General features: G+C 41.5%; 2 protein-coding genes across 2 annotated transcripts; one reads left to right on the forward strand and one right to left on the reverse strand.

Moving 5' to 3' along the window:
• On the reverse strand, positions 1–14503 carry nup205 (nucleoporin 205). Its single transcript, XM_058645185.1, has 42 exons — positions 14324–14503; positions 13363–13505; positions 12980–13151; positions 12668–12812; positions 12388–12547; positions 11978–12206; positions 11482–11646; positions 11213–11388; positions 10733–10849; positions 10474–10611; positions 10214–10364; positions 9662–9864; positions 9338–9520; positions 9010–9060; positions 8480–8689; positions 8131–8368; positions 7848–8037; positions 7550–7670; positions 7299–7380; positions 7019–7183; positions 6785–6909; positions 6525–6639; positions 6080–6229; positions 5835–5909; positions 5515–5672; positions 5305–5385; positions 4907–5098; positions 4508–4709; positions 4288–4386; positions 4039–4187; positions 3745–3936; positions 3526–3647; positions 3254–3386; positions 2839–2965; positions 2587–2660; positions 2315–2443; positions 1944–2070; positions 1548–1720; positions 1268–1397; positions 952–1080; positions 644–720; positions 1–530 (listed from the first exon to the last, which is right to left on the reverse strand). Exons 1-42 carry the CDS (start codon positions 14349–14351, stop codon positions 378–380), a joined length of 5979 nt encoding a protein of 1992 aa, XP_058501168.1. The 5' UTR covers positions 14352–14503; the 3' UTR covers positions 1–377.
• A 234-nt stretch (positions 14504–14737) lies between these two features.
• agk (acylglycerol kinase) lies at positions 14738–17997 on the forward strand. The gene is made up of 14 exons (XM_058645187.1): positions 14738–15026; positions 15135–15174; positions 15263–15342; positions 15431–15506; positions 15603–15728; positions 15828–15922; positions 16029–16098; positions 16338–16417; positions 16521–16578; positions 16801–16948; positions 17030–17127; positions 17204–17274; positions 17379–17463; positions 17567–17997. The coding sequence occupies exons 1-14, from the start codon at positions 14917–14919 to the stop codon at positions 17696–17698; spliced, it is 1269 nt and encodes a 422-aa protein (XP_058501170.1). The 5' UTR covers positions 14738–14916; the 3' UTR covers positions 17699–17997.
• The last annotated feature ends 295 nt before the right edge of the window (positions 17998–18292 follow it).

An 18292-nucleotide genomic window follows, 5' to 3' on the forward strand; every position in this document is an offset into this window, starting at 1 on the left:
TTAAACAGACATAGAAAATGTTTATTTTTCACAAAAGGAAAAAAAAAAAACTAATATCAAATTTTCTTCACAAGTAAAACTTTCACACATGTGTTCAGCAAAGTAGATCTCTTACTCATCCAGAGAGTGCTTCTTTCACAACATTAAGTCAAAGATCATTAGGACTGATTACAAAGAATGCACCGTGTGGTAAAGTCCCACAGTGCTCGAGGAGAAGAGCCAAAATAGGTCAGTAAAAAGGAAGTGATCTAGACAGAAAACAAGCAAATCGACTGAAAAGTCTTGAGTAGTTTCCTGGTCTTGCTCATCTTTATGCTTGGCAGATACTTTGAGTGAATATGGAAATTTGGCCAGTCTTTGTGTTAGCGGCGTCTGCCTCAGGTTTTGGGCTGTCGGAGCAGGCCGCGGATTCGGCGAACTAGGGCCTGGATGAAGGTGTAGCGGGAGCGGACTTGGCTGTACAAGCCCTCCACCTCCAGCAGCTTCCTCTGCAGCGCTTCCCCAAAACCTGCCGCCATGTCACTCTTCAGCTGCACTCACACAAAACAAAAAATGGAGGAATTAGGGGGGAAAAAAAGGTAGATGTAGAAATACTACAGAATGTGAGCACTACAGGTGCAACATGAACACAGCCATTTCTTACCAGGTCTAAGTCTTGCTGGCTGACCCGGGACAGGCTCAGTCCACGACTTCCACTGAGCTGCAATCCTCCAAATGAGTCTGAAGAAAACAAATAAACATAAATGATATTACTTCAAAAAAAGATGGAAGCAAAAACAAACTAAGACCATGTATCAACAGCTACTGGCGCTCTATTGATGTCGTCATGTTGAGTCCTCTTATCCTCCTCCTGTGGTGACTCATTTTTGCCAATGATACATTGTAATAGAAACCACACTAGTTTAACTCTCCCCAGTTCCTACAAGTGCTCTTCAAATACTTTCTCCTCACCGTCTGTGAAGCGTGATCTACTCAAGCTGGCCCCAGTTAACAGGGAGTCCTTGGGGTCAGTGGGTGTACAATGCAACAGGTAGTACTCCAGGTGGCGCCACAACACAAACAAACACGTCTCAATGACATCTGAGAAAGGTGGGGTCAAGGTATTTACAACACCAAATTGTAACATTTACATATTTATATTCCAATTTACTTAAGAGAACTGTGGAAGAAACTAAATGTTATTTTTAAATTGGGAGTTCGGGAAAGAAATGCACTGACGCTGTTAAGTCTCGTCACTACAACTGTGCCTTCATGGGGCAAAGGATACAGGAGCACAGAGCCAGCAGCTTGGCTCGGTTGTTGATAAGCTGCACCAGTCGTCTCTTGGCAAGCAGGCTCCTCTGGACTGAAGAGATTTTCTCCACCCCTCCTGGTCCCGACACCAGGCCTTGGCACAACTACAGAGATAATGTGTTTAGAACTTAAGTCAATGCATGTTGGAGCCACTAACAATCCTTACTTTATGTTATCTGCTGTTTTCCATAACACATTTACAGTAGTGTGGCAACTGTGAAACAAAGTGAACTGATGTTTTGGTGTGTCGTTACCTCTTTCAGCTCCTCAGGAGGCAGCTGATCTAGACTCTGCAGCTTGCTCAGGCTCTGTCTGTGACTCTGGTGGAATCTGAAGAAATCTGCAGCGCTGCTCTTCAGCAGGTACAGGACCAGACCCAGACCGGGTGCTCGAGAGTAAGCCAACGACGGCAGAGTGGATGAAAGATCTTTGGGGGGGGGCAAAAAATTAAAGCCATAGTTTAGTTGTTATACTATTAAAATAAAAACCTACTTTCTGGATTTCTGAACGGAAAAATTAGCATACAGTCAGCAAACGAGGACATTTCTAATGTTAAGTGTATTAACAAATAGGGTTTGCTTATACAGTGCACAGTGACATGAGCTGAATTCCTGTTCCTTTGTCATCAGAAAGGACAGAGCATCACTGACCTGTGCGTCCTCCGTCCCTGCCAGCTGGCTCACTGCCTGACGGGCTGAAGAGGCAGATGCTGAACTGAGCCTGGGTTGAGCTCTGCAGTAGCAGGGCTTGGCAGTACTCCATGATGTTGGCACACACCTGAGGACAGAGGACAGAGGACACAAACTCTCCAGTCACTGACACTGCAGAACTTAATCTGGACCATGGAAACGGGGGCTTCACACAATGACATGTAAAAAGGAAATCGTGCCTAAATCAATGCCCCTTGGCAACTCAAAGCATTTAACATTGAATATTAAATTATTTTATCAATATAACAATGTATCATCTCCCTCATCTGTATATCTGTTATTACTCCAATAGTAATAAAAGTTTGGCTAACCTGTTGCATGGCCACCTCCATGTCCTCTCGTCGCTCTGCTGAATCTCCAGGCGCAGAAATCTCAGCCTGCTTTAGCAGCCTCTCTCGCTCACTTCCCACCAGACAGCCAAGCAGAGACAGACACAGGCGCTACAACCAGATAAAAGGTTTATTATCAACTGTGCAGTTCACAAACAAAATGTAAATGTGGGAAAACGATTCGAAAATCAGTCATATTTCAATATTTATAAAATATATATAGTAAGACATATAAATAAACAAAGAAATCTAACCTGGAATCGGTTGATGTGACCCTGGAACTCCATTAGAGCAGCGCTGTTGACCTCTCCACTAACCTCCAGGGCACCTGAGAGACCAAGCAGCACAAGAACACACTCATTCACAGAGTTGCCGATGTGTGAAAACTGTGGTTTTGGGGGGGTTTTTGAGGTGAGGAAATTGAACATCATGAAACACAGCTGTGAAAACACAGTGACGAAAACATACGGTAAGTTTAAACTTTGTGTGCTTGGTTATTGTTGTACCTGGCAGAGCCGTCTTACTGATGATCCCGGTAAGCAAAGACAGCTCCTGCAAAGTTCCCATGCTAAGTTCATGACAGCGTAACAGTGATTGAATGGTGTCTGCGTGGACGATTAACCACTGGAGAACCTGCACATACACACACAAAAATGTTAGCTGTGATGCAAATACAGTTAGTTATACTCATTATATTGTATAATCATTCTGCACATGCTGCAGTAATAAATGATATACTGACATTTATGATTTTTAGGGTCAACTTGGGTGAAAACAATTTTAACCCTTATGACATGGCTCGAGAGGGATGGCAAAGAAGGTATAAATACTTTGTATTAACACTTAACAGACTTAGAAAGATCAAGTCTCTTAGTACTTAATAGACTTGGATCCTTCGTTGAAATAAACACATTTTCTTACCTGTGCTGCCCCCTGCTGGTGGTCCATGGTAGTAGAGGTCAGGATCACTTGAAAGAGTCTCAAAGTTGGCAAGAGAATCTGTCTATAGCGGTCCATAGGACTGGGAATGAAGCCCGACACGTCCCTCATCATCCTGTAGACCCCAAGCAAACACACAAACATGAGATAAACTTAAACAACACAACGTAAGCAATGGTATTAGATTTTCTCACACTTTACTCTAGGAAAGAAAAAGGATGAAAAAAACACTCCTTCCTTTTCAAGCTCCATACCTGTGTGAATCGCTGTCAGGTACCATGTCAAACACCTGACACTCCATCAGCTGTGACACTAATCCACAGCGCAGCAGCTCCACAGCTCCCTGGCCTGTCTTAGCCACACGGGTCAGTAGAGCCTAAAGAAAAAAAAAAACAAACACACACACAGTCAAACTTAAGAACAACACACAGTGTGTGTTTTAAATAGTATCTAAATTGTCCACATCTCCTCACCATCTTGCTCTCATAGATGTAGAGTGGTTTGAGGAGGGGTGGCTGAGGTGTGAGCAGGGTCTGGAGGGCGACATCATCATGTCTTAGGCTCTCAACCAGCGAGCGCAGGTAGCCACTGTTGCAGACATAAACCAGCCACTGATTCTGACGGTCTATTGACAGGATGCGGTCCAGAACTGCCAGGGCCAGCATCTGACAGACAGAAGAGTTATTAAAACATCAGATTGCATCGAGGTCAGATCCAGGAAGCACAAAACAAGTGATAATTTAGAAAATGCATGGTATGGCCCTTACTCTGCTAATTTCATGGCCATCACAGGCGTCCCTACACACAACCTCAATGAGGGATGTGCCGTAACTCTCGATGATGGCGAGGTTCTCTCTCTGTAGTTTGGAGAAACCGTCTTCAGGGGCTGTGAGTCGTTCCCACATTGCCTTCCCAGCTGGAGAAGTGAATGAGAACTTTTAAGGAAAGAAATCTTCAACAGTATTCTAACGTCCATCAAATAAATAACAGCACATGTCCAGTGTTAAACATTATACCTGTCTGCAGCGTATCTGGTTCCTCAGGTTTCTGGGCGATTTGAAGGTAGTACAGCAGTGAGCCATACAGATGAGCACGCAGACGCTGGTAACCGCCTCCTTAAAATGTAAAAAAATAGAAAATTTAATCTCAGTGAGATATAAGAGACTGAGAAAGAAGCACACTGCATAAGACAGTCATAGGGTTTATGAGTAAAAGGGGTTTTGTATGATCACTAACCAGTGCAAAGAATAAAGTCCAGCAGCTTGCGAAGGATCAAATGCAAGGCAGAGTTGGCGATGGAGGCAAAGCCAGAGGATGTTTCTAATCCAACTCCCTGCTGCTGCTCAGACAACACTGACTGGCTGAGGTGAGCTGTCAGAGTGAAGACTGCCCCAGCAACAATGGGCATCAGTTCTCCTGCTGCATCATCAGACAACACCTGGACAAGACAGGATAATCATTGGATTTAAAGTGTTGTTAAATTTTGTTAAGATGATGAAAGAGCATTACATGAACGCTACAACAACCTTATAAACAGTCAAACTGTGATAAAGGAGGGATTTGCATTAAAACAATAAAATATCCTCTTTAAAAAAATGGCCACAGTAGTTTCAACACCCATGTGTTTTCCCTGACCTTATCATGCAGGTCTAGCAGCAGGTCTCTGATGATGAGCTGTCTGTCATCAGCAGGTATAAGATCGGCAGGGCAGGCAGTCAGCAGCGTCTCCACCAGGCTCCTCCAAGACTGCAGTGCATGCCGCTTCGCACTCAGACTTCGCCGGACACAGTTTCGTTCAACCACGTGATGTAGGATGGAGTTCACCTCCTAGAAAAAAAAAAAAGAAATGAGAATAGGCAAATTCAAAGTATTTGCAGCATTTACGGACATTTTCAACAACACAAAGTTGTTCAATGCGATTCATTTTAAACTCTCAAAAACAGTTGAAAGTCCCATTTCAAAAGTTAAAATCTACTGCACGATAGCTACTTATGTTGTAAAAGTTCTACATAAAGCAGTTGAAAAAGACTCACCTCCATTAACATGGGCCTCTGTCCGATGGCTGCCATCCCTTGCAGGGCATTCACCTCAGCAACCAGCACTCGATGAAGCAGCTGTGAAAAAATGTTCAACATTATATCATAACATATCAGACTCCAAATTAGAGGAAGATAAAACAAAATAATAATTTAAATTAACCCAACAGAAAAAGAGTAGATCACATGCTCAACCTGGAAACTCACCTTAACGTTACACACAGTGTGTCCTTGCTCATTGACGTGCTCACAGTTGGAGATCACCTGCTCTATCTGAGTGCGCTCAAAGAAGTCCAGCTGCAGAAGCTCGGGCATTTCCTGACTGAAATTGATGGCGTCGAGGACACTAAGCAACTTCCTGCGCACTGACACCATCAGACAGGGACAAAATGAGCATGAGTAAAAAACAATCTATCATGATCATGAAAAAACAAGAGGAATAAATACAGGTTCATACAAAATACTCAAATATCAACAGAGTCTATACTGATTTTATTAAGCTGGTAATATTTTGAAATGTGCCAAACCTTTAGAAACTGTGTCAAAATGCAGAAAACCACTGACTGATCTGGTCTCTTCCTCCATCCCAGACTCCCCATCAGCTGAAAGGAGAAAAAAAATAATCATTTGGCAGTTATAACTCAAAGACTTTTTTGATTGATTGATATAATCACTTGAGTATGTTTATATTTTACGCATAAAAACAGACAAGCTTAAATCATTTTCTAAAACTGAAAGAGTAGCCATCAATATTATGTTACATCACACTCACCTGTATGCTGAGTGTGTGGCTGGTCATCCAGCAAGAGACTGACAAGGCGTTGCGTATGTGACCGCTGACGGTTTAGTGAGGTCACTCTCAGCTCGATTGCAGCTGTTTTCATGAGCCAAGACATCTGGGAGAGGGCAGCAATCTGGTTACCTGAGGAAAAGAGAAAGCAGAAATAAGGTAATGTACAGAAAAAACAAATACCATATATATTTTACCACGTCACATAATTATATTTCACCAGTGACATAAACTTTGTAATATTAAGGGGTTAATTATTGCTCCTCTCTGAATTTTTTCAACAGGGATGTAAAAATTTGACATTATTGTTGCTGCTGTATTTTGTTATTTCCATTTTCCTTCCTCAAGCATTCAATGCCTTATATTCATCACATCCTTAATGATTTTATCACATATTTCAGAGGATCAACATGGACCCAGAACTCACTTGGCAGAATAAAAGGCAGGTGCTGCAGGTGAGAGAAGAGGAAGTCCTGGCTGGTCCTCAAGTAGCGCATGGTGGGTCCAGATGTGTCTGGGAAGGCACACAGCTGGTAGATCACCTACCAGAGGAAGACGATGAAAAAACAAACAAGAATACACTCCGATTAATTTGATGTCCAAGATATGAAGTCTAATAGATATTCAACAGGGTTGAATACAGTGATGCAACTCTCACTCCTGCCCCTCTTCAGTGGTATAGAGTACCTGGTAGCAAAGCTCAGCCAGGTGTGGGGCTTGCTTTGTGAGGACAGGTCCTGTTCTCTTCTCAGTGCCTCTCTGCAGCAGACTGAGGATTGCATGCAAGCAGCTCCGTGGACATCCTAGCACACCTGTAGCACAACAACCATTATCTTCGTCAACACAGAGTTTAGCAATAGATGCTTCACCATCCAAAAGTCTCTAAAATCAACAGGTCAGCAGCTAAGGTTGTGGTCTGACCTGGGTCCTGGAGGTTAGTGGAGGAAACAGGCTTCTTGACTTCATAGCCCAAAAGGTACAGAGCCAGATTGGGAGCCTTGAGCTCCAAGGACGTGATGAGCAGGTTTAGAATATGGATCTGGGTTTTATGGCGAATTCTTGCCATCTTCTTTTGTTGGTTTGAGTCTGCAAACAGTTTAGCAATAATGAAGTTTGAGCTTGATGCTTTCAATTACACGTCACCATTCACAGTATGAAACCAGAAGGGATTGAATTCATTAAAGAAATGTCTTCCTCTGACCATCTTCATTCTCCGTTCCCTCCTCTGCCTCTTCATTGTCCAGACACTGCACAAAGCCGGCCATCAATTTGTCGCTCACCGTCTAAAAGACAGAGACAACAAATGCTCAGATTTTTTTCATAACTATACAGTAAAGAAGGTCATTTGCACACAACATGACATACAAATACCATTTCCTGGGCTTGTTTTGTGAAATAACCTATAGCTCTATATGTATTTTTATAATGTTAAATCCTTAAATATGCATATACCTGGTCATGTGTAAAATCTCCGACCAGTCTAAGCTGAATGTTGGGGTAGTTGGCGATGCGACGCAGGATATTGGCACTTTGGAAGGCGGCCTCTGGGTTGGAGACACCATGATAGAGAAACCTGTATAGGGCAAACATGGTTCCACATAGTCATTACTCTCATTCTGAGACTATGAGCCATTCTAAGAGTATACTTACATACATTAACACACATTAACTTCTATTGAAATATGACATTTCTGGCAAGTAGTAAAGATGCAGAGCAGATAGATGGTTACAAACAACTGATTAAAGCTACCTGGCAATAGTGACAATGTGATCGGCCCTTCGGGTTTGAGGACTGACACCCTGAATCAGCTGCTCCAACGGGGAAACCAGCAGTGAGGCCTGGCTCTCCCTGAGGAGATCCATGAACACCACCTCCTTCTGCAGAGCCAGATCCAGCAGACACAGGCAGTGTAGCACCGCAGACTCCAGCTGTTTCTTACCTTTAGGGGGCAGCAAATGGAATGTGTCATAAAAATAAACATAAACACATTCGCATTCACGCTATTGCTCAGCAGCATTGTACATAAGCTCACCAGGGAAAGGCGCATAAGTGTCGAGCTGGCGTACGCCCTCCTCCAGCAGGCTGAGGCAGAGCGCCAGCATGGGCGAGTCATTAAGCAAATGGAACATGATGCTGTGGCCAGGGGGCTTGTAGGCCGGGACCTGCTCCCCCTGCAGCTCTAACATCTCCTGTACAAAGTCTGATGGCTGGGGCTCATAGTCCCGCAGCAGCTTATGAAACACCTCCAGGGCAGAGTCAGCAACCTCCCACTGAGAGATCGCAAAAGAAAAAAAAGGTGATATATCTGTAGTGAAAAGAGAACACATGCATCCGGCAGCTATGTGTCTAAACTTAGTAAAGACAAGGAAGGAGCACTGAACCTTCTCAGCTGGGCGACGATAAGCTCTGGTGGGGAAGGGGAGGAACACAGAATCCCGCATGAAGTTCAGGTAGGGCTGAAAGCCTGGCACACGTAGCCCAGCACCCAAATTAATGGGTAAACTGCTCTCAACCAATGTGCTGATCAGATGACAGAAGCCTCGTGCCAGAGGGTACTCCTCGCAGCTCGACTCAATCTCATTCAGCTCCACCTGAAACCCATTACGACAAATCAGAATCTGGTTTATTGCCAGATATAGCTTACAAAATATGAGGAGTTTGTTCTGGTCACTGAATTTAATCTAAACGTTTATGTTCCCTTTTTTTCCTCCACAGAAATAAGTGACTGAAGTCAGCTTATGGTCATCTTTATGTAAAACAATTACAATGGTCATCTATGACTAAAACAAAATATTGTGTTCATTTCAAACAACATAGCACAATATTACACCAACATAACTTACTACTGCCTGTGTTGTTTTGAGACCACTTAAATGGATTAAGTGGGTAGATTAATTCCATAATTGCTCACCTCAATACCAGCTGCCTGTCTCTGTCCTGGGGCCCGAACAGTCTGAAGGATCTATAAAAGGAAAGCAAGTTATAAAGCTTTATAACATATCATATTAAAAAAAAAAAAATTTAACAACATGGGCTGCAAAATTAAAACACATCATTAAAAATACACAATGTTAATAGAATGGAACAAAAAAGTGGTTGATATTCACATAGGTTATTTTTCAACATTCTTATTATTTGAGGTGGTACATATTCTAAAGCTAACTTAACGTTTAAATAATTAAAATATCAATCTAATGACAGCATAGGTGCACAGTTGTTGTCATTTTAAAAAGGTTCACCTGTGTGTACTCCAGCGACTGCCAAAGAGAAGCGGCAATCTCGGGTGATTTTCCAAAGGCCGCCAGGCAGTGCAGGAGCTCTGCCTTCAGGACGGGAGGAACGCTGCACTGTAGCAAACCCAACATCACTATGACTGGAGTCCACTGGGGATGTTCACATAATGCCAGTCTGGCATTTTCACTCTAGAAAAACAAAAAACAACACGCACAATTTATTAATTAAAATTAATTGATCACTCAATTATTAGTCATTGCTATTCTTATCCGGGCAATACGATAATATAACCAAAAATGAACATCCTTGTGCTGACTCTTGTATCATACCCATGTAATGATGGTGGTGAGTAACTGCAAAAATGAGGTGAGTCCTTCCAGCTCTCTTTGTGTGATGCCCCTCAGGTGGTGGCGGTAATGTGCAGCATCTGGATTTGGAAGGTCTCTTCGCAGGTTCTCATGGTAGAGCATTAGGGAGTGAAAGAAATGTTCCCAAGACACAGGGCTGCCCGAAACGCCCTGAATGTTGTCACCTGCAATACATGTAAAAAGTGGGTTGGCATTTATTTGACTGTGCAGTGAACTGAATCTACAAGCTTTTTTTCAGAGGAATTTTTCGACATCTATTAATCTACCGCAAGGTTTCTACCTTGTCTTGTGATAATGTATGTTGTGATTTGGCACTATACAACTAAAATGAACTGAATTGAACGTTAACTGATTGTTAATATAGATAATAACAGATATTACCAAACTTTTGGTTCTTGTCAAAAGGCGAAACAGCAAATCAGATTTATAGTACCATTCAAAAAGCAGTGTTAATATTAATATTTTATATCCATTCTTGAAAGTATTTCATGTTATTATAAAAAATGCTCTTACCGTGTGTGGCTCCATTAGTTTTCAGTAAGCTGAAGCAGTAGTGGGCACATTGGGGACCATTGGCGAGGCCTTTCAGCATATGCAAATACGAGATGTAGAGCGTGGAGGGCAGAAGGTCACCCATCTGGCGCACAAACTTGGACAGAACCACCTTTACAAAATGAAATAGTCAAAAAAAATCTAGATTATTATCCCTTAAAAATCTCAAAATAAATGCAAAACAATTACATTTTAAAAGGCCCCGAAAATATGGCCCTTACCTGTTTATGTGGAGGCCTTTGCAAAGCCATTCCTAGGTATGATCCCTGCAAGGAAGTGTGTTGGAGAGACTCTGTGGGGCACCAGAACTCCAGACCCAGCTCCAGACCAAATGAGTCTTTATTGTAAAACTCCCCTATCTGAAAACACATAATAATGAATTTAAATAACTATTTTCTATTCCTGCTAACAATGAAACCCTTAAAATGTAAAAAGTTATATTAGTTGAAGTGTATGTGAGTGAACGAAAAAAGTACTGACTAGATTCATGAGGTGGTCCAAGTCCTTGCGCAAGGATGATGGAAGCTCACTGTCCATTTGTAGAGACATGTGCACCAGCCGTGCATCCTCATCAGCACGGTTACGAAGCTGCTTCACCTGTTGACAAATAATTCAATAAAGGGTGTAAAATTAAATGTTTTTTTGGGGGGGGGGTTTCAGTTTTTCCCTGTTTAGGGGTATATGTGCAGGTATGTGGTGACCTAAACATGGAAAAACTGAAATAAAAAAAAAAACATTTAATTTTACAGTGGAACACCTGCTTTATAAAACCTATTAACAGAGGAACTCAGAGGAATGTCTGATTCTAAAATGTCGAAACAAAAGCATAATATCAACAATAATAACAATAATTATCATTATTATTACTACTATTATTATCATAGTTATTGTTATTATTATCATTATTATTATATTTTACTTGAGACAGTGAGAGACAGTGGTGCATCTGGCATCTTTTACCTTCATTGGCATGAGTGCGAGGAAGTCTGTGATGAGCGAATGGAGACGGCGAATGTAAAACTCTTCCTGCGAAAAACTCTCACATCCTAGCATGCCTTCTTTCATAAAGAGGAAGACATCTCCCAGTAGAGCCTGGTCAGCTAGCACCTCATCTGCCTCGGTGAACTCAACCAGGGCTGAACACAAAAACACACAACATTTAAATGGCTACAGTCTTTGAGAAAGTGAGATAGTTTTAAATATGGGTCCCAAAGAAAAAGAGGCTCTACCAGATCCCTGTGGCAGCTGGGAAAGGACCCTCAGGGACAGAGCCCACGCCAGTCGACACACAGCCTGCAGGCCTGGAAGTTTCCATGGCTGGCCATCCATTAGACGATTGTGCACTGAAGCAACGTACTGCCTGTCTGTCAGCAAAGGCAGTGCATGGAGAAGATCTAAAAAAGCACAGAGACAAAACTTTAGTAACTGTAAAAGCAAAACACTGGAACTAACAACATCATGTTTAACTGCAAGTGGTCAACATTTAAGTGGTTATAACTACTGACCTCAACAATAAAATTGTAGGCAACTGGACTTGCTTGGCATAACTTTAAAGACATTTCACCTCTCATCGAAGAGGCTTCTTCAGTTCAGAAGAAGCCTCTTTGATCAGAGGTGAAATGTTTTCAAGGTGCCTACAGCTAACTACTGAAGATGACTATCACTTGGGTGACCGAGAACCTACACAAAACATGTAGACATTGTACATTTTTACTGCACTGATACCTTCTCGATCTTCAGTCCCCTGCTCTACAAAGCTGACGTCTAAGCAGTAGAGCAATGACATGACCAGAGCCAGATTCACACCACCCAAAGAGCCATCAGCTTGAGCTGTCACTGTCTCCAGGTGGCCAATGAGAGCCAGAGTGTCATCTTTAGTCAAGGGTGATTGGCAGGTCCATGAAAACAGGCTATCAGCCAACACCTGTCTGCATTCGTTGATGAGGTCAGTGACCTAGTAACAAAACATTGGGAATTTTTAGAGATCCACAATCCTCACTATATATTAATCCACTTCATATCGCTATGCTTATAAGAGGGCTGCTCAATTTTTACTTATCCAGTAGGGTTCAAATTTGATATACAATTATGAAAATTATCTATGTTTTAAATACAGACAAAAGATTTGCTCCTACCTCCTTCCTGTGCTTTTCATTACCCAGGCCACGCTCCTTCTGCAGCCGTTCAAATTCTCGTGTAACACTGATCTCGGACACCAAGGTTAGGATGCGTTTGGTCAGACCTTGGGTCATCAGTTCATCTGTAAAACGTGTAGTCAGGGCCACCAACTCCTCACTGAGATGGAAAGTAAGGACAATGGTCAACAATTAAATGAGTTAGGAATATAAACAACCAAATGAGCTATTAACATCACCAGCCATTTCTTGATTTCACTACTTAAAATTACAGTATTACCTCAGATCCAGGGTGAAAGTCTTGCCATGACGTGACTGGATGAGTGTCTGCAGAGAGCGTGCCACACAAAGCTTTCCATCCCAGTAGAGCAACACAGCTACCAGTCCTCGAGTCAGACCAGGAAAATAAGGCTGCTGCTGCTCACCTGAAGAAAAACAAGAGTATTCACTGAATCAGTTGTGTGAAATGGTATTGCTTTTAAAAAGACATTAATGCAAAACCAATGAGGGCAGTAACACTGCACACCATAATACACAGACAGAAAATGTATTTCATTCCACTTTAAATGTATCAAAATGTTATCCCCTTCACCTGCCAAAAGTAGCTCCAGAGCTGCCAACTCTCCAATATCAAACAGGTCACTGAGGATGAAAGCTTCTGACAGAAGTTGCTCTGGAAGAAGCCGAGACCCCTGTTGACCTTGAATGGCGATGCCTTCAGTGCTGGCTTTACGCACCTTTTCTCTCTGCTCAGCACTCTTTGGCTAAAAGTGATGGGATGATGATATTCAAGAGACAGGTTACAGAAACATTTAGCCAACTCAAACCACGGAAAGGCTAATAATGTTCCACTGGAAGATTATTAGCATAATAAATGGATGGAAATGTACTGTACATGTATGAACAATTACAAAAAAAAGACAAAGGAAAGAAAAAATTCTAATGCTGCATTGATTACATCTGATTGACTCTCACCGGGTTCTTGAAGAGTGACAAAAAGTGTGGTTTGTGTTTCTTGAGCTGCAGGTCTAGGAGGTGGACGCTGTCTGGCTGTTTCCTCAACAGAGCTCCATCCACTGTCTCCCACAGTTCTTTCAGTGGACCCCACAGACTGGCTCCTGGATGAGAAAATTGGCTTTCAATGGTCTCATCTTGTCAAAATTCACACTAACTTTAACAAATCCTTGTCCAACTTTGACATGCCTTTGTTATATTTGCATCTATTGCTTTGAGCACTTGGTTCATACCATTTGTGATAAATTCAAAAGGGTCATATTCTATTCTGATAATATACCAAAAAAGAAAAATGTCTTTGACAGGATGGATGTTGGGAAATTATGTTTTCCATGATGTTTACGCTGACAGCGTGAACCTACAGCAGAACCCAACATTACAATTGTTACTGAACGTTTAGATTTCTTGTTTCAAACACTTGTTTCATGAGTTTTTACAATCGCCTCCAAAAATGTCTGAATGAAGAGAAATCATTTTGGCCTGTGCTAATAAATATGAACAACTAACTTCCAACAATACTCAATCAAATGTAAAGTAACTTGTGCTAAAAGCGATGTCAACTCAGTTACTTGGTCCCTCCAAGTCACTAAGTTTCAGTTTTGTTTCATGCAACCTGGTCTGCGCACCGTCAGAGAGACAAATAATTTCAGGCGTTCAGCTTCAGTTTTACTGTAAATCTGAGTACGAACGTGTTTGTCAACCTGCTAATAATTGAATCAACGTTAGCTAAACCGTATATTGCCATGCAGGCTAGGGTTAGCTTAGCAGTCGTAGCCTGAACTTGACAGATCAATCAACGTATGTTCGAAACACACGGATGTGGCACTCAACATGTACGTGCCCATCTATGAGATACCAATTCACATCCAGTGCAAGAACTGGACACAGAAAAGACACCCAATGAAAGAAATGTGGTTCATACCCGAATTTACCGCCATCTGTGCCGCCATGATACACTCGGTAAACTGGGAAGGAGGAGCTCCTGCGTATGTGCCAGTGTGGAATATAACATTTCTTAATGTTTATACACACTGTTGTGTCATTCTTGGAAGGAACACCAATTCTAAATTAGTTTCCTTGCTAGTTAATTATGATAGTCAAATAATTTAAACATTGACATAATTCTGCAAATGTCTTCAGGCGAGGTCCTCGAGCCGTTGAAGCCGTTTGTCTGTTGTCCTGATGGGAGTTGTAGTTTATTAATGACGACAGTGCAGGGGGTGTTAGCAATTTAAAATGAATGTACGTTATTTCTATTATATAAAATAAGGTGTCTTTGAAATATGATTTATAGTGAATTATGTGACCCGTATTTCAATAAAACACGTTTATGGACCACACACGGAACTGACATTGGTTCCGTCTTGTGTTGGTCCGTACTGTTTTGACGTTACACGGCGAAATGCGTTGTGACCAGTGTGTGTGACCGCTGCGATGTAAAAATGGTCTAACGTGTATGTTATACGTCGAAGCGCGTGTTTTTGCTGAGTGTTTGAAAACATTCTTATTAAAAGAATGGCACGGGTTGTGAAAGTGTTTCGGACTCTGCGGAATCACTGGAAGAAGTCCACATTTGCGGCGTGTGTTCTGTCTTACGGAAGCTACTGGCTTTATGGTAAACACTGGTGGGTATCTTAATTTATTGTATAAATCTTCATTCATGGCATTTAAACGGACTGGATAAATCACTGTCTGCTCATGTGTCTCACATTTGGCGTATTTTATCTTATTAGTGACAGTGTTCTGCGCACAGAGGCTTGTCTATTGGCCAGGGTAGGATATGACTTAATTTCAATCATAAGCGATCAATCAAATAAGCAAAGCTTCAAGTGGCCACTCATTTTTATTATCTCTGTTCTAGGAATTTGGCCGTCAACAGATCGCTCCTCAAGAACGGCTGAGAAAAGCAACAGTAATCTTGAACCCTGCTGCTTGTAATGGGTAAGAAAACACAAATATAATATCATCAATAGTTATGATGAGATTTCAGATGACATTTTTTCCTTTCATTTATTGTTCTTGTCCCCAGGAAAGCCAACAACTTGTTTGAAAAGAATGCTGCTCCTATTTTACATCTAGCTGGCGTGGAGATTACAGTTGTAAAGGTATTCCTTGATTCGTTTCCTTCATTCTCGCGCATTACCAGAGTTTTAAGTAACTCATGATGATGTTTTAAACATGTACTGCTTCCTCATCTACAGACAGACTATGAAGGCCAGGCAAAAAAGTTGATGGAGTTTATGGAACAGACAGACATGCTGATTGTAGCTGGAGGAGATGGCACCTTACAGGAAGCGATCACAGGATTACTGCGACGGCCAGATCAAGTTGGTGTAGTACAGTATTCATATGAGTCTGTTGTGATTACCGGCTAAATAAGACAAGAAGAAATAATAATATGTTTTCCTTTTGTTTCCTGAAACTAGGACACTTTCAGTAACACACCAATTGGATTCATTCCGCTGGGCTCACACAATTCCCTGAGTCCCAGTCTCCACTTCCTCACTGACAACAAAGTCAAGTATGTAATCAAATCAGAATCATGCTTAAGGATTTATAAACACACCACAATGATGAGCGACGTATTGATATTATTGTGTATTTTTATACCTTTAAATATTTTCCAGAGACATTACATCTGCAACTCTGTCGATTCTGAAGGGAGAAACTGTACCTCTTGATGTACTACAAATTAAAGTAAGGAGCAAGTTATGTTTACACTGCAAAGCCTCTAAGATATGGACATACAGTAGTGTGTATGTGTTGAACTTTGTCAGTATTTGTTTTCATAAGTTAAACCAGTTTTGAATCAATGCCACTTTTCGTATCTTATATTTGTATAAGCATTATTTAGTCCTCAATAAAAGTTGTTGTTTTTGCATTGCAGTTAATGATGTATGAGTGGCTGAACAGGAATTGTGTGTGTGTGTTTTTAGGGGGAGAAAGACCAGCCAGTCTTTGCTTTGATGGGACTTCGTTGGGGAGCTTTTAGAGATGTGGCTGCAACAGTCAGCAAGTAAGATTTCATTTCATCAGACATAAACCTTGGTAAATGATGTTTATATAATTATGTCAGACTGTGTAAATACTGCCAAAATAATCGTGAAATTTCCCCTCAGATATTGGTACCTTGGGCCACTGAAGACAAATGCAGCACATTGGTTTAGTACTCTAAAGGTAAGGCAATAAGTCAAGTGATCAAATATGTGACACTGGAAAAATCATGCTACTCTAAACAGATTTTGCTCAGGCTTCCATCGAATCTTAAAGTGACATCTAATTTCTAGATGCTAATTCATCAGTTCCCCAGTTTGACAATAACATGTTATTTTTTGTTTGTTAAACCTACATTGTAGAGCTACTGTTTTTATTTAGACCTTGTCATAAAATTTCCCTTAGGAGTGGCCTGTGGTCCGGGAAGTCACTGTGTCCCTTTTGGCTCCCAATCTTCGGCCTCCTGACCTCCCCCTGCAGAAGCCCCCCAGGCCAAATCTGCTTAACCGCATCTTTCGTAGACTGCGTAACTACTGGGACCCACCTGCTGAAGGTGAGTTTGTGAGATAGTGATGATAATTGGATTGCAGCAAGGCAAATTCCAACATTTTTTTGCTTTTGTGTGTTTGCTCAGAGCCTCCAAAAGTGGAGGAGCCAGAGAATTGGGAGGAGAAGCAGCTGTCCACATTAGAGCTGTTTATCCAAACGCACAACAAAAACCCCGTGGAGAGGGTCAGTCTTAAAATAATTGTATTTATAAGACCGATTATTCTTTACTATTTTTGATTCCATCTATCTACATTTGCAGCGCATTGATGACTCCATGATGGTCTGTGCAGAGCCTGGAGACTTGACTGTGGGCGAGTTCATCACTGCCGGGTCAGTAGTTGTAAATTCCCTGCAGTTTGCTGGAATCAGAGTCACATGATATGGATGTTTCGCTTAATGCAAATTTAATTTAAAAAGTACATTCTTCACTACAGGAGTAAAAAAGTAGAAGACCCAACTGTATTCAGTGCAAACTCCACAAAAGTGGAAGCCAGTGCTTGCCAGCTACAGCTGCCAGAGGTAAGAAACCCTTATAAACACATTTATCTGTTTCACTGATTTTTATTTTATAAGTCTGACTGCTTGTGTTTGTGTTGACATTCAACTTACACTCACTCTGAAGGGTGTCAGTGGCTTCTACAACATTGACAATGAGGAGTATGAGGCCATGCCTGTGGAGATAAGGCTGTTGCCACGGAAACTTCGCTTCTTCATCAGTGGAGAGCGCAGAGAGCAGCTCTCACAGATGCAGTGATGAGAAAACCAAACTGGAAAGACGGCAATATGGCAGGACAAAGATGGATATACATGTACAGTATATAGAGAAACCAAGCAAAAGCCATGAAACTGACTTCATTTTGAAAACGGATTACTGCTTTGCTGTGAGATCATGGCAGTGGCAATATTCACTTGACTTAAGTTATTTTTAACAGTTATGAAGAGGACTACATTACGGACCAAGGTTTTCTCTACACTTGTAATCTATATATCAATGTCTGTCAAAAGGACTGTACTCAAACTTTGTTTATTAAAAAAAGATTCCAATGTCCAAAATCAAAAGTGTTATGTGAGTCAACATTATATTATGCATACATTTAGAAGGTGAGAATATGAAGACAGAAGTGAGGCTGAACCCACACCTGCTGAAACCTGACCACCACAAAGAAATTGAGCATAAAATGCTAATACACACCCACGGAGAAATAACACAAAGGCACCATTTATTATTTATAAATTTTTTTATGTAAATCCAGCTCCTCCAGCCAAAATTAATCCCTCAAACTGATTATATGAAGTACCTGCATGTCTGGGTCCTGATGCACCCTAACCCAAACCCCTGTATTGACAA

Source organism: Solea solea, chromosome 12 (genome assembly GCF_958295425.1).
Source record: "Solea solea chromosome 12, fSolSol10.1, whole genome shotgun sequence".
In the NCBI taxonomy this organism is placed as follows: Eukaryota; Metazoa; Chordata; class Actinopteri; order Pleuronectiformes; family Soleidae; genus Solea; species Solea solea.